Source organism: Castor canadensis, chromosome 2, assembly GCF_047511655.1.
Source record: "Castor canadensis chromosome 2, mCasCan1.hap1v2, whole genome shotgun sequence".
Lineage (NCBI taxonomy): Eukaryota > Metazoa > Chordata > Mammalia > Rodentia > Castoridae > Castor > Castor canadensis.
In genome coordinates this window covers 48,469,775-48,485,469 of record NC_133387.1, presented here as the reverse complement: position 1 = coordinate 48,485,469, position 15,695 = coordinate 48,469,775, and the positions used below count along the sequence as shown (strand labels likewise).

General features: G+C 37.6%; 1 protein-coding gene across 1 annotated transcript in view; it reads left to right on the top strand.

The window, feature by feature from the left end:
* The first annotated feature begins 1,608 nt into the window (after positions 1-1,608).
* Col1a2 (collagen type I alpha 2 chain) overlaps positions 1,609-15,695 on the top strand; it is a 35,475-nt gene continuing 21,388 nt past the window's right edge. The window contains exons 1-16 of the mRNA XM_020163454.2: positions 1,609-1,827; positions 4,343-4,353; positions 4,980-4,994; positions 5,640-5,675; positions 6,736-6,828; positions 8,091-8,144; positions 11,052-11,096; positions 11,302-11,355; positions 11,448-11,501; positions 11,805-11,858; positions 12,310-12,363; positions 12,864-12,917; positions 14,424-14,468; positions 14,854-14,907; positions 15,008-15,052; positions 15,451-15,504. Coding sequence (XP_020019043.1) covers positions 1,758-1,827; positions 4,343-4,353; positions 4,980-4,994; positions 5,640-5,675; positions 6,736-6,828; positions 8,091-8,144; positions 11,052-11,096; positions 11,302-11,355; positions 11,448-11,501; positions 11,805-11,858; positions 12,310-12,363; positions 12,864-12,917; positions 14,424-14,468; positions 14,854-14,907; positions 15,008-15,052; positions 15,451-15,504 — 792 coding nt within the window. The 5' untranslated portion in view covers positions 1,609-1,757. The remainder of the gene's footprint in view (positions 1,828-4,342; positions 4,354-4,979; positions 4,995-5,639; positions 5,676-6,735; positions 6,829-8,090; positions 8,145-11,051; positions 11,097-11,301; positions 11,356-11,447; positions 11,502-11,804; positions 11,859-12,309; positions 12,364-12,863; positions 12,918-14,423; positions 14,469-14,853; positions 14,908-15,007; positions 15,053-15,450; positions 15,505-15,695) is intronic.

The window sequence follows — 15,695 nt, the reverse complement described above, 5'->3', positions numbered from 1 at the left end:
AGAGAAAAGAAAATTCCTGACGAAAGATTGGTTTCAGTTTCACAGAAACAGAATTGACCTGAAGATGCTCCCTTTGTAATCACTTCCATTACTGCTTCATTAGGGATACCTGACAGGCTAAGGAGAAGCCTGGGACCCACAGCCTTCCCACCCAGGTCCTGGAATGACATCCCCAAAGGCTTTGGAAGAGAACATTCAGTGTTTCAAGACTCTCAGGAGCCCTGACCTCCCACTCCACTGCTTCAGGGTCAAGGTTCTGTCTCCTCCTTCCTCATGGAGAGTAGAGAGTTGTACGGAGGCAAAGAAAGGAGATTGGGTTTCTGGGAGATAATTAACTCCCTCCCACGTTGGACAGTATGCCGTGCCATGCATACCACAAATGCAGAAGATCATCTAGATCTAACTTATGGGTTTTCTCCTGGGTGGGGAAAGGGCAAGGATGAAGACAGGTGCTCCGGCTTTGGCTGTAAAGGAAGGGTCAGTGAATGGGTAGCAAGGTCAAGAGTGACTGGGGGCTCAGTGGACGGTTATCTGGGTGTAGGCTCAGAATAGAACTGGTAAATTCAGACAAGAAGTCTATGGAGAAGTCTTGGAAACAGGAAGGGGATAGATTCTCCTCAAAAGGAGAGAGTGAGGAAATGAGGTCGGGGTCTCCGGATTAATTGCAGTGATGTTGTAGGGCCAGACAGTCCCAAGATATTCCCAGAATGCAGTTTGGAATTCGCTTTAGCAGAAGCAAACCAGGAGGTGAGAAGACTTCCCAGATGGCGCGGTCTAGTCCTGTGAACAGGAAGCCTATCTTCTCTGGTGCCCCTCACTTGCTCCCCAGCACTAAGTCCTCGGGTTGGGGCCCCCACCTCACCATTTCACAGAGGAGAGGGGGGAAAGTAGAGGGAGAGAGAGACGAGAGAAGTAGGGAAGGAAGAAGAGGGAGAGAGCAAGAGAGAGCTGAAAAGGCGGGCACACACGCCCCAAAGTTGGAGAAAAGCTGGATGGGGGCGGGGATGAGGTGGGGTGCAGGGTGGAGGCGGCCCGGAGGGCGGCCCTCGGCTGCGCCACGCTGTCGGATTTCCCCTCCTTCCTCCCCATCCCCCTCTGCGCCTGCCGGGACCCCTCCGCTCCCGCCCAGCCCCCTCCACCCTGCAGGTGTCCCGCAGGGCACAAGGTGAAGCAGGGCTGGACAGCTCCTGCTTTGACCTCCAGGTGCCTCGAGAGCTGCTTGACAGCTCGGAGATCCTCAAAATTTGCCCACGTCGGTGTCTGCAAAGCGCTCCGACGTGTCCAAAAGTATTTCCAAACTTGGAACGGACCTGGGGGGGGGGCGGGGGATGGGGAGGGTGGAGGTATGCAGACAGCGAGTCAGAGTTTCCCCTTGAAAGCCTCAAAAGTGTCCACGTCCTCAAAAAGAATGGAACCAATTTAAGAAGCCAGCCCCGTGGCCACGTCCCTCCCCGCCCCCCCCAGTTGCTCCCTCCTCTGCGCCCCCGCAGTCTCCTCCCAGTGTGGCCGCCCGGGCCCCCAACCCCAGCCCTCCCATTGGTGGAGGCGCTTTTGGAGGCACCCTCGGGCCAGGGAAACTTTTGCCGTATAAATAGGGCAGATCCGGGCTTTATTATTTTAGCACCACGGCAGCAGGAGGTTTCGGCTAAATTGGAGGCACAGGCCACGACTGCATGCCTGCTCCCGCCAGGTGATAACCTCAGCCGGTGACCCAAGGGCTCTGCGACACAAGGAGTCTGCATGTCGAAGTGGTAGACATGCTCAGCTTTGTGGACACGCGGACTCTGTTGCTGCTTGCAGTAACTTCGTGCCTAGCAACTTGCCAATGTAAGTGCCTTCGGCTTGTTTGGGGAGAGAGGTTAGATGGGTGGGGACCCAGGTCTAAAAAAAGGAAAATCTAAATCTGAATTCCAGCTACAGCTTGGAAGAAGACTCTCTGGCATGTGGAGAAATGCTGGAATTAATAAGAAACATGGGAAGTACTTTAAAAATAAAATCATCAAAGGCTTGACTCTCTCCAAAAGTTAGGGAACTTTTTCTCTTAAGGTTAGTGACGGACATAGGGAGCCAAAGTCCTTTGCCTAAGGAAGGAGTCTTAACAACTGACTTGGTGAGGAAACTCAGGGGCCTCCATCCATCAGGCCCCATAATCATTTTCATGACCCCTTTGTAAAAATTGAGGCCTGGCTTAGCAAGCGCTTTAATTCAGCTATATAAAACTCACACATCCACACACAACCCCCAAACTTTTATCTTCTGGGCGTCAGAGTTGGTGTGGATAATGACGATGACAATGGTGGTGGTGATGATGGTGGTGGTGGTGGTGGTAGTGATGGTGAGAAGGCTCCCTCTGGAGGGAGGAAAATGAAAGCACAGGGGACCAGGCCTTAGCTAATGCTAAGTTAAAAGTAACTTAAGTAAAAGACTCCACAGGTTTGCACATTGCTAGCTAGAGCCACTCGCAGTGGCTACTCAGTGTATTTTGGAAAGGGTGCTGCTTAAAATGCTACTTTTACCTTCTGAAAAGTCAAATTAGCTTCTCAATTAATTATCTGGTAATGGAAATGGTAACATTTAACTAAAATCTATTCTACCTTTTGTTGAGCTTGTAGTTACCCCTTCAACATGGTCCCAGAGATACTCAAACATGAACACAGCAAGTTATGAAGTATCAACCTTGCCATGAGACCCAGGAGACCAGAGTTCTTCCCATGAATTTGTCACTCATTTACCTCGTGACCTTGACCAAGTCAAACTGGGCCTTTTCTAAAACATGAGATGGAAGTCAAATGGACTCAAAGGCTACTTTCTAGTTCTGGGTTTTATGACCAGACTTCCATGTTAAGATGCAATGAAGAAAATCAGTCCATTTTCATCCTGAAAATGGTTGCCTAATTACTAAACAAAGCTGTTGACTATCATGATAGGAGATGAGGGGGTACCTGGCCACACAAGACTTCAAAAACTTGCCCCGCCCACATGCCGCGGAGTGTACCACTGCATAATTATGGATCTGTGTGTATTGTGTGTTCCCTTTGCCTGCTTATAGTGTACATGTTGAGGATATGAAGAAGTAATTGCAATGAACAAATTTGCATTACCAAGTTAGCTTTTTATGAGATCAGAGAGTAGAAGGGAAGAATTGACTCCTACAAGAAAAAATTGCACACAAACTTAGGGAAGTTTGAAGGCGTAAATGTCAACTCACCTTCTAATCAACAGCCAACCACCTTCTGGAGTAAACGTTACCAAACATACATTCTTCAAGTTGGCTCACATCTGAGTAACTAGAAAGCAAATCTCTAAAATCTTGAAGGTTTCTGTTAATCAAATCAGGCATAATTATTCTTCCTACTGATGGACACAATGAACTAAACATTTTATTTTTCTGATTTAACAGTAATTCTCATAAATTGCCCTTAACTATCAGTACTGGATGTGGTCCACCCTCATGAATTGTGACTATTGCAACAGATGTTCTCACTCTAAATGATACACTTCTTGGTCACCTAATTAAAGCAATTTTTAAGGGTGATTCATCCTATAGCAAGCTTAGCCATATTTGCAGCCCGCATTCCTGTAGAAAAAGGAATTTGGTCTTTAAGGACTTATAGCAATTATAGCAAAGGGGGTGGGCGTTACTTTATTTTCCCATTATTTTTCAAGATCTTTAATCCACAATTTTCCATTTGAACAAAGCAATCTTTCCTCCAGGACAAAAATGACCTTACCTAATTTAAGTGAACTAATTTAAAGCAAAAATTCAAATGTCTAGATTAATCCACTTTTATAGTTGCTAATGTGCAAATTAGACCTTTTGAAAAAGGACATTAAGAATGTTACAAACTTAGTGAAATACTAAGTAACTTCAATGTTTTATAAAAAATAAAGTCTGCTTTACATAACATACTTTCCTACATTTTTCCTTAGGATTATACTTATTAAAAATGAACTAAACCATAAATTATTTCCTCATCAATCTACTAGTCTTGCCTTATAGTAATTGATTCATACATGCAATTTCCAGCTTAATTGCTAAGCATTAGAAATATCCTTCAAACACATTAATATTTCACAGCATTTATAAAATAGTAAATAATTAACCATTTAATTCAAAATATATTTACATATTAATATTGCAAGCAAATCATCCTGCTGATCCCTGCCACATTTTTTGACCTGCATAATTTCCAAGTCATTAGAATATTCTTCATAAAAAACTAATTGCTCCTCTAATTAGGTAACTGAATTTTATAAACTTATGTATCTATTTGTTAATTAATGTTATTGATCAATGAAATGATACTAATAGTTACTTCCTACTTTCCCCTTTCTTCTACAGCTTTACAAGAGGTAAGTAAAATCATTTTTGGAAAATGAATTGATACTTTGATTTCCTTGATCACTCTGGTACCTTTTTTGGGGAAGGAATGTGACCAACCTGGCTTCCCAAGAATAGGGCTATGTCAGTCAGTCCCTTTCTGGCTGCCATAGAAAGCATCCACCCATTTTCCATAATGGGTGGTGCTACGGCTGGCCTCATAAAACACCCGTAGGAAGTAGGGAGTAAATAAGTCATGAGAGCTTTGGGTTTTAACATGAGCTATTATGAATCACAAGACTTCACTGAGCTACAGAATTTTGTTACTCTCTTAAAATCATTTGCAAAACTATTATCAACTTAGTTCATGATCTTAGTTCATGACCTGAATTTACAGCATAACTACAGATAAGTACATATATATATATATATATTTGGTTTTGCACATAACAATTCTTATGTAACTTATTGGTAAATTTTTATACTGTTTTGAAACATTAGAGTAACATAATAGTAAATAGGCAATATAATGTAATCTGTAGGTATATTTGTATATGATACCAAACTAAGAACTGTTTTTAATATATATTATATATATATAACAGATATATATATATACCATTCTTCTCATAATAATCTTTTACTTATTCTCTTCCAGGGAACTCCAAGAAAGGTAAGAGTCTAATATTTGTCCATATATATCTGAAACTATCATAGATAACTTATAGTCTAATGAAACTTAAAGTAAGCTATAGAAGGAAAATATTTTGTCAAGATTTTGCCCACATGAATATGTATTAGCTAAACCATAAAATAAAGTAGCTTTGATGTTTAAGGTAACAAAGTTTTATTGTCTTTCAGAATCATCCCTAATTATGTTTATGTTACACAAATTGATGATTTACATACTAAAAGAAAGAAAGGCTATTGTTCTGGAGGTAGAATGCATATTATTTTAATCATAGGTAGTAAATGAAAGTTTATTTTAAAGGGCTTTAACTTTATAAATACGCTGTGAAAGATGTAACAAAAAGGTCATTTTATCCACAGTAATCATCTTGGTAAAAATACTATGTATAAAATTGGCCTAATGAGTAAAGATTATAGCAGCCTCCAGTCCTCCAGTTTTAAAAATTACATATAATTATAATAAAAACAGTACACTTTTATCTATTGTATTGTGCCAGTTTTTTAGCTACTGTCTAATAACATTATAGTCAGATCAGTCTTACCAACTCATTATTATCAAGAATGGTTTGTTTGTTCAGTGCAAATTACTTAGACATTTATTATTGTGTGGTTTGTATCTTCCTTGTAGGGCCCCACTGGAGATAGAGGACCACGTGGAGAAAGGGTATGTAATTTTTGAACTATTGAAGGGCTTTGGCCTATATTTGAATAACTACATATTAGAAGCTACAAGAGGCTGATGATTTATAGAATATTATGTATCCAGGTAATTGTACCACCATTTAAATAGATAACATCCTACAGAAGAGATGAATAAGCATTATTATATATAATCAATATTCTTTTTAGATCAAGACTATTCTTTAAAAAAAGAAAAACTATGACAGACATCCATATTCTTTGGATGGCCTGTCTTTCTTTGTTTTTAATTGACTTGTCCAATGCATACATAATGAAATGTATCTGCCACCACACAGTGGTCTTTTTAGCATATTTTAATTCTTTTGAAATAAGATCCCTTATATAACTTGAGAATAATAGTGAGACAGTAGTCAGTAATATGTTTCTCTGTGTAAATTCATACATGCACAAGTCAGGCTTATATTTTATTTGTGGCATTCTTAAATCTTTCTTTACTTGACAACTATAACTGCTGATTTTTCACTATTTATATTATATAACATTTTTGCCAACATATAAATACCCACATCTTGTATCTATCATGAAGTGCAGACTTACATATATCCTATTCAATTTATCAGAGAGAGATTATATAAGTGAATTATCTTAACATAAATAGTGGTAATGGTAGGAAATCTGTAGGATTTTTTATCCTGTGATACAAAGACCTTATCAATTAATCTACTATTCACACATCAACACCAAAACTATTGAATGTGTTCATTAAGTTAGAAACAAATAATCAATGTACATAGTATGAATTAACATTCCATTATGAATTGACATTCAATGGCTAAGATAGTCCTCTAAGAAAACTGCTCTGTTATCTTTGTACTTCAGTTACTAAACGTCTTCTAAAATAGAACTATGACATAGTGAGTGCCAATCAATAACAAACTTGGTATATTAAATTTTCACCCTTTGTACACATTGAAAAGTCTGAGCAACAGACCATATCATATGTATCCTTAATCCCTTTTACATGTACAAAAGTTTCTATGTGAGCTGTCTAAGCCTACCCTAATTCACTTTGTACATAACAGGGTCCACCAGGCGCCCCAGGCAGAGATGGTGAAGATGGTCCCACTGGCCCTCCTGGTCCACCTGGTCCTCCTGGCCCCCCTGGTCTTGGCGGGGTAAGGTGTCTTAAGTATTTTTAACTTTTATCTAACTTTAGTTTCTGATACTCATGTTGAAAGAACGCTCATTGTGGGATTTATTTTTAGCAGTTAATGGGAAAATCTTCTGTTTTGGAAATTAGTATATTTTATTTCATTTCTTTAGTTTCTTCATTCAAGGTTCTGCTTTGCCCGTTTTCTTTGTGAGCCCTTGTCAATTACAGGACTGGTCTTTGTGTTTTCTGAAGGTAGCCTCAACCACCAGCACCATTATTTAATTTGGGGATTTAATATCTTTTATCAGTAAGGCACAAATAAGAGGTGTTGCATTATTAAAGAGTTTGATTAGATTGAATTACATAAGTGAAATCTCTGATCTTTAGCAATTTTACAAACATCCTACCCTTTTTATTCTCCTTGGCTTGAAGTCTGCTGAACCAACATTCAAAGCAGCTTTAGGTTTAATTTGCTTGGAACTAATTTGAGAAAAGTACATTTCCCTTTTTCATTAATATCTTCTTTTAGCTTTATGTCTTTAACAATGGTGTGCGTGCCAAATGGCCTCACTGCAGGAAGGAAAACATATTTGCTTAATTGGTTAGCATTATGAATCAGAAGCCTGATTCTAATACCCAACTGTATGCCAGTAAAGTAAGACCTTTCTCCCCCAAAGATCTTATTATGATTGCTTATCTACTGAGTGCATTAAAAAGCACCTTCTTTAATAGAGCTACCACTCTAAGAGAGATCTTTAACAGTAAAGTTATTACTGTGAACTAGTTTTTAAAAGTTTAATCTTCCAAGAGGCATTTTAATTTAATTTTCCTGTAAACTTGAAAACTCTATATCTTTTTTGAAACTTCAGCAAGAAAGAAGTGTCTTTCTCATTTTGTGCAGTTCTAATGGCCACAGGCAACAGGTGGGACACTCAACATTGCCCCCCTGATCTCTTCCTCATTTACCAGAGGCTCTCAGTGGCTTTGAAAGTTAGAGACGCTGCCTTGCCCCACTACAGAGGTAGCTGATAGGAGTGGAAGGACAGACTTAACAGTGTAATAAAAGAGTCTGAATAAGGAAGCTCTCCACTTCAGGTTGAGTGGAAGCTATATTTTAAACTTATATTTACCCAGACTTTTTATGAATTTAGCTACTCATATCAAAATTTCTCTTTTAAAGAGCAACAGAACAGTCTTTACAAGTAGGATGGGAAAAAGTAGTGCATGACCAGTAAATATATATAAATATATATGTACATATAATTTATTTTTTAATCCCTCTAGAACTTTGCTGCTCAGTTTGACGGAAAAGGAGTTTCACTTGGCCCTGGACCAATGGTATGTTTATCACTTTTTATCTTAGACAAAAAAATCTGCATAGGGAATTTATGTTAAGTTTTTTAATGCTATTTATTTAGCTACTTAGGTTATAACTTAATAGTTAGATTAAATGAAAACAAATCTTTCTGTATTTAAATATATCAAAACCTAAGCCTGGGTTAGAGACTTCAGTTCTCTCTATAAACATGCTTTATTAAGATAGGTCAGATATTTATATTCAAGAAGTAATCTATAAGTGTAGTAACTGTAACTTAGGCAAATCCATTTAATGCAAAATGTCAACACTCTGATCTTTTTTTTTGCCTTTTTTAACACTGCCTGGAATGTTAAGCAACACTTAGAACAATTTATTAAGTTCCCTGAACTTGTTGGAAAGAATAAACTTCTAGTCTAGTCCCTTATTCCTGCAGCCAGAGAGTTTAAGCCCTTTTCCCAAGGTCAAGCAGGCTGTTAATGATAGGACTAGGACTAACCACCAGACAAGATGTCGGATATTCAGCAGCAGCATGGCTCATGTATCCAGTCTTGAATAAAATATTCAGTCACAAGTATTTATAAGTGAACTCCAAACTACATTGTGCATTGGAGGAGCTATCAGTGACTGAAAAGATAGATTCTGAGTCTCCTTTCAAGAGGTTAACTATATAAATAATGTCTCTCTGTTTTGATGAAAATTCCTTTTGTAGTCTATTGACTATAAATCAATATAGAAGTGAATATGAGTAAAATTTAGCATTTCTGTCACTCAAATCAAATATTGAAGAACGTATCCTGTCATTTGTGTAGCAACTTGTAAAAATTCTGTGTGCTTCTGAGGAAACAATCTAGTGAACAAATGGAACTTCTACCAAACATTAGTGAAATGTGTTAAGAATAAACAAACTGAAATATTCATGCAAAAGGTAGCTAGTATGTATGAAAAACAGGGAAAGATTTACCGGAAGTAAAAAACATTAGTTTGATTAAGCACGGTAGAATTTAATGCACATCCACATACAAGTTGATGATTCTAATTACTTGTTTTCCAGAGGCATTTATCTGCCCAGAGTTAACATGGTCATTGAAATAGGAATTTTACCTGGGCCGCGCATTCAGTGCTCTATCTTCAAAAGATGTTCTTTTGGAGCTAATGGTCCGCAATAAGCTAATACACCATAAGGGCAAGATAATATTTTCTGTAAATTAAAACTCTCAGTTGTGAAGTAATGTGCCTTTAATTGATGGTTTCCAATTTCCTGATTTTTCCTAGTAATTTAAAGTGTTCATATCTGGAATGAAAAATTGCAGAGTTTCTTTTGGCTTTGTTTATATTGGATATTTTAAATTAGCTGTTCTGCTAATGCTGGACATTACTCAGTTGTAAAGCAGTACCTATTTCTCAAGAAGAGGCAAAGAGGGAAATGAAAGAAAGGACTAGTAAATGTCATTTCTTTAAAAGGCAGGCATAGGCTGAGAAAATTAATATGGATTTCAGATTCCCCTGTCTGTGGAGCCTCTCTCCGGGGGGCATGAAGTATTTTACTTTTAAATATCAGTGAAATATAATTTAAGCTTACGCATCCAAACTCATGCACAGACCTATGCAATCAACAGATACGTGTTTCACAAATTGAGAAGATAGACAGCAATATTAGAATAATTTTCCATATTGGAAAATCAATAACTACAAAACCCCACAGGGTCTTTTTCTGAATTAATGAGTCATCATAGTTCATCTCACAGCCTCCACAAAATAAACTACCTTTTATGTAAATGAAATTGTTTCAAATACGTGGAAAAATGAACAAACATAATTAAAAATGCATGTCAAAGAAAATTAGTTTTTACGTATGGCTAAAAATTATTTTTATTGAAAAGTGACAGCTTCTTTTAATGTTGAAGTAATTTCTAAACCCGAATAAATAATTCTTACAATTAAAATGATACGCATTTTAAATGAAATCCATAGTGTCTCACTATAGGCATTAATACAGTGGAGTAGTCATGGCTGCAGTCTTCACTCTTGATGTGTCATGAACAAATCGCTCAAGATGTGCATGTGAAATATTTTCAGCATTATGAGGAATAGGCTTGCCAGATAAGCTTATGAGGGTATTGATTATTGTGGAGGGGAGTCACAAGTGTGTATTTAGCTCACAAGCTGGTAACATTTTGTTTTGTCTTACTTTTGTGTTCCAGAACAAAGAACAAAGGGGGAAACAATCTGCTGTCATTTGGGCCATAGTTTCAATAATAATATCATACGATAGGCTCTTCCAGAAAGCTGTTTCAATAATATTTGATATTTCTTTCATCGCTCATTACATCTACTTTTGTTTGACATTTTTATCAGTCACCAACAGCCCTTAAAGGAACTCTAAGTTTATAACAAACCCTCCCTCTGATCATTTAAAAGGACTTTTGATCCTTTTCAATTTATGCCCCTTGTGGCAATAAAAATATCAATTTCTTAGCTAAACATGACATGGACAGATAACATATGGTCAAGAGAATCCAAATGAAATGCGTTGTCTGCTGCAAAGAAAGCAATTGTGTATTCTATACTTGCGCAAAGACCAATTCACTCCAGTGCATTAGAATAACCTCACTATGCCCAATGGTGTGCGATCTTGAGGAAATTAGGACCACCATATCCAAATCTCACTGAGTTTTGCTGATTTAGTTGAGAAAAAGGAAAAGCAAAGGGAGAGGCATAGTGGGGGGAACTTGGGTTCTTAAATGTTTATCTCAAAGGGACAAAAACTAGGTAATAAAACCAAGACAGTCCTGTTCCTCTGTTAGTCACAAAATGTGTATGGCACAGTAGTGTTTTATCTAACTCCAATTTACCCAACCCACCTTATCTAACCCCAACCAAGGCTTTAACAAACTTCTTAGTGCTAACCACATCTGTCCATTTTACAGGGTTTAATGGGACCCAGAGGCCCTCCTGGTGCTGCTGGAGCTCCTGTAAGTACCGAAAATTTATAATCTCCCTTATGTAAAAAGAGAGAGAATTAAAAAATAAAGGCTTGGGTTGGGAATGTAGCTCTGTGGTAGGGTATTTACATAGCATGTGCAAGGACTTAAGTTCAATTCCCAGCACTAACCAAAAAAAAATTGAAATACAACTGTAGGCTTAGAATGGAACTTTTTTTTTTCTTCATTCTCTTAGGGCCCTCAAGGTTTCCAAGGACCTGCTGGTGAGCCTGGTGAGCCTGGTCAAACCGTGAGTACTTTTCTTCCTTTGTGATAAATGTCTTTTTTCAAGAAGTTTACAAACATAATCTTAACCAAATGATGGGTCTCCCATTTTCTTAGGGCCCTGCAGGTGCTCGTGGTCCACCTGGTGCTCCTGGCAAGGCTGGTGAGGATGTAAGTGAGCTTTTCCAAAACATCACCTAAATACTCCTCCTCAAAAAGTTTCTAGATCCACATTAAGTATTGTGCCAAAAGTTGAAAATGCCTGACATAACTCTCCCCATATGGTAAAAATGATAGTTTTAATGAAATATTAACTTGCTTGTACTTAGGGAAATGAAGCTATTAATTAAATATGTGTTGGGGTCTATATTTTTATGTAAACCTTTATCTTATATTGTGAAAACCAAGATGCTTCCACTTTTGTCTGATAATTTATCAAATGGAGGTTGACCCTACAATGTTTTCATGTTTTAGGGTCACCCTGGAAAACCTGGACGACCTGGTGAGAGAGGAGTTGTTGGACCACAGGTGAGACTGTTTACAACAGTATGTAGTCCAAATATTAGAGGCCTCTCAGATATAAGAGAGTTGCTAAAGCAAGCATGTATCCAAATGGTGACATAGATGTGATGCTACTTGTAGATGTGGTACCAAGATGTACAAGATGTAAACTTATAATACTGATTGAAGGTATCTGACAAATTAAAAAACCTAGGAAAGAATGCATTTATTTTATTTATGCAAATAATGTAATATTGGTGACAGCAAACATACTATAAGCAGCTAAATTGTGTTTCTTATGAATACCATAGTCTTACTTATTCACATTAGACTTATTTGTGGCTGTGTGCTTAAAAATATACTAGTCTTTGATTCCAAGCTCAAACTGTGTTGAGAAGAGTTACTTTGAAATGAATAAATGGTTGTTGTTTTATTGATGGCAAAGCATTATTCATTTTTTTCTGCATTTCTTTCTAAGGGTGCCCGTGGTTTCCCTGGGACCCCAGGACTTCCTGGCTTCAAGGGCATTCGGGTGAGTACATTCTTTACTTACATGATTATTTTTTGTGTGGGAAAACAACTTCTGGTATTTAAACTCTTGGCTGACACATCCTGGCTCCCACATTCCTGTTGTTTGCCAAAGGGGACGATGAGTTCAGGTAAGATTACTTGAAAATAAAATGGGGCATCACTTTTTCAATCTGTTCATATCTCCCAAGAAGTAAGATTGCTACAGAGAAAATTGTATAGAATATGTGTTACTTCATGGGTTCTACAACCATGTGAAACTCATAAAATTATTAAATACAGCAAGGATGTGAAAGAGTATCTAGTCTGGCATCCTTCCCAAGCACAAGGATGTGAGGTTACTTACCTGGGATGATGAGCCAGCTCACCTGAAACTAGAACTGGACTCCACTCTAGTGCAGCAGTCACAGGAAACACTCAGGAGATAGTAATGGCAAAGATAGATTTCAGTTTGACCAAGCACTGTAGTGGAACAAGATTTTCATGACAACCTTTTCCTTTCAGGGACACAATGGTCCGGATGGACTGAAAGGACAACCTGGTGCTCCAGGTGTGAAGGTAAATGATGCGTTTCAAGCATTGTTTCTGAACAACTGATTAAAATTCCCCATCACCACCAAATACACATTTTTACTAAAGAGTGTCTTGTTTCTTCTTCAAATCCCTTTATGATGGGAACTATGAGATTCTATGACAAAAGGCTAATTACCAATATTTTAACAATATTAAACAATTGAGACAAAAATAACATCAATAGTGTCTTCCTCCATTTCCTTTTCTCCTCCTGTAATTTCAATCGATCTCTGCAGCCAAAATAAAAGTAAATAAACATATAATCAGATATTAAAACACTATGTGTTACTTAAAACTGTAAATTCTCCTTTGCCATGCACTAATTAGATAGGTACATTCATGTCACAATACACTTTTCAACCTCTTTCCTGTGATTTATCTGTGCACACTCAAAAAATTTTTAATTAGGTAATTAAAGTCTCAGAAGTGTGTTATCTCTTGGCTAGGCTCTTCTCTGACAGCATTTTCAACTATAAAATGTTCTCTTTCCTATTAAGGAGATAATGTGATATTAAAGTGAATACCAACGTAATTACAAATTAATGAGTAACGAATACTAGCGGGACCAGAAATGAACGTGAATGTGAAGAATCTGTTCTAACTTTCCAGCTGCCACACAAATGGATAAGGTCAAACTCATTCTCCCAAGAGCCCAATATCACCACTCAGACTACTAATCACAGTATCATAAAGTGTTAGGACCGAAAGGAGCTTTGGAGGTTCCCTCATTTCACAGATGGGGAAACTGAGGCTTAGGAAGAGCTGGTGACTTGCCCAAAGTCACACATTAGTGGTTGGAAGGGTGTAGGCTAGAAATCCCCTTGCCCCCTTCCAGTTCTTATTCCCAGAGAACATACTTCACAGAGAGTGCTAGAAATGAGGGTCCTTACATGGTCTCATAAGCCATGGTTCTTCTAGATCTAAATCAAATTATCATGAAGGAAAGTTCTTTTACGTGTGCTACAATATTAAATCACCTTACCACTACTACTGCCACCAGGGTTTTTACTCAGGATAAGAATATAGATTGGAAATAAGTATGACAGCTATAAAAATATTGTGAAGCCTCAATTTGTCATGAAAGCTTTATAAAAATGAGAATATTAAGTGTTCAAAATAACTTTGAAGAGGATAAATATGTTCATACTAAAATCAAATTTATTCTTTGCTGTCTCTTTTCATAGCATTCCTAATACATAAGCCTAATCTAAATTATGTCCAGAATATAATGAGGAAATTAGAAAGTGAGAGAGAGTACAGTCAAGTAACATCTCCTTAGACTCTTGACATTTGGTGTATTTAAATAAAACTCCTATTTTGGCAATTTTTTAAAATTTATGTATCTGAGGTAATTGAGAAACAGTTTGTAGGTATAAGAAATGCTACAAAATATATGAATGATTCTAACTGAAATAATAGGGTAAAAATTGTGCAATCATAAAATAAATGATATGTATAATGAAGAAAACTCAATTTTTCTTCTTCATGTAGGGTGAACCTGGAGCCCCTGGTGAAAATGGAACTCCAGGTCAATCAGTAAGTATTGGTTGCTTTATTGCAAATCTAAATGTATACACTCTTCGTAAGTTAGAGCTTCTTTTTCAGGGGAGGGAGGATTGAATCCAGAGTCTTGTGCATGCTAGGCAAATACTCAACCACTGAGCTACAACCCCACCCTAAGCTACAACTTCTTTAATGTTTTTGCTAATTACCATTTCCCTCAAATATCAATATCTTTGATATTTCTTAATAGTCTTCTGCATATTTCATTGGAATCCATAACCTTTGACTTGGTATTAGAACAAGACTTATTTATTTTTAGTGGATTCTTGCATATGTTGGAAATTGGACAAAGCAAATGCTGTCTATGACTTTTTTAAATTATTATTCTGGATTTTATTAAAAATATTTCTGCTTCTAGGGAGCCCGTGGGCTTCCTGGTGAAAGAGGACGTGTTGGTGCCCCTGGGCCAACTGTAAGTGTACTGGTTTTTGTTTCTTTTCATCCTGTCAAAGTGTCTTCTAATGACTGAGTTTAACTTTCCACTTGACAATTCCTCTTTATCTTCTTCATAGGGTGCCCGTGGCAGTGATGGCAGTGTTGGTCCCGTGGGTCCTGCTGTAAGTTTTGACCACTGGAGAGTTTTCAAGGGTTGGAAGAGTGGATGGGAGCTATCTTATTCATTAAATTCCTGTGAAATAACATCATTCCAGACACTTTACCAAATGTCCTATGAGATCTTTCAAAGATTCCATTTATAAGTAGTATAAGCTATTTATAAATACCTGGAGCTATTAATTAATCAATAAAGTAAAATCCATCCTTCACTGGATACCTTGACTGTCTGCCCTTGAGACCTCACCTCCATAGACTAGCTGTCAATTTCTTCTTTGCCAATATCAAATAAGGTCAAGACACCCTAAACTACTTCATTCTTTTTCAGTTCTTGTTGTTGTGTCATTGTTGCTTTCTTATTTTACTTACAGGAAATTTCTTACACCTTCTGCTTTGATTCTAGGGTCCCATTGGCTCTGCTGGCCCTCCAGGCTTCCCAGGTGCACCTGGTCCCAAGGTAAACAACATTAGTGGTTGTTGGCACTACCTTGATAAACTTTTTACTGTGATGCCAAAGAGCAAAACTACTGTGTCTGTAAGAAGAGAGATAATTGCAGAACAGTTACCTTAATTACTCCCTCCCTTCAAAATGGATATAGAATGACCAGCTTTCTCACCCAAGTTTGAAATAGATCATTTCTCTGCACT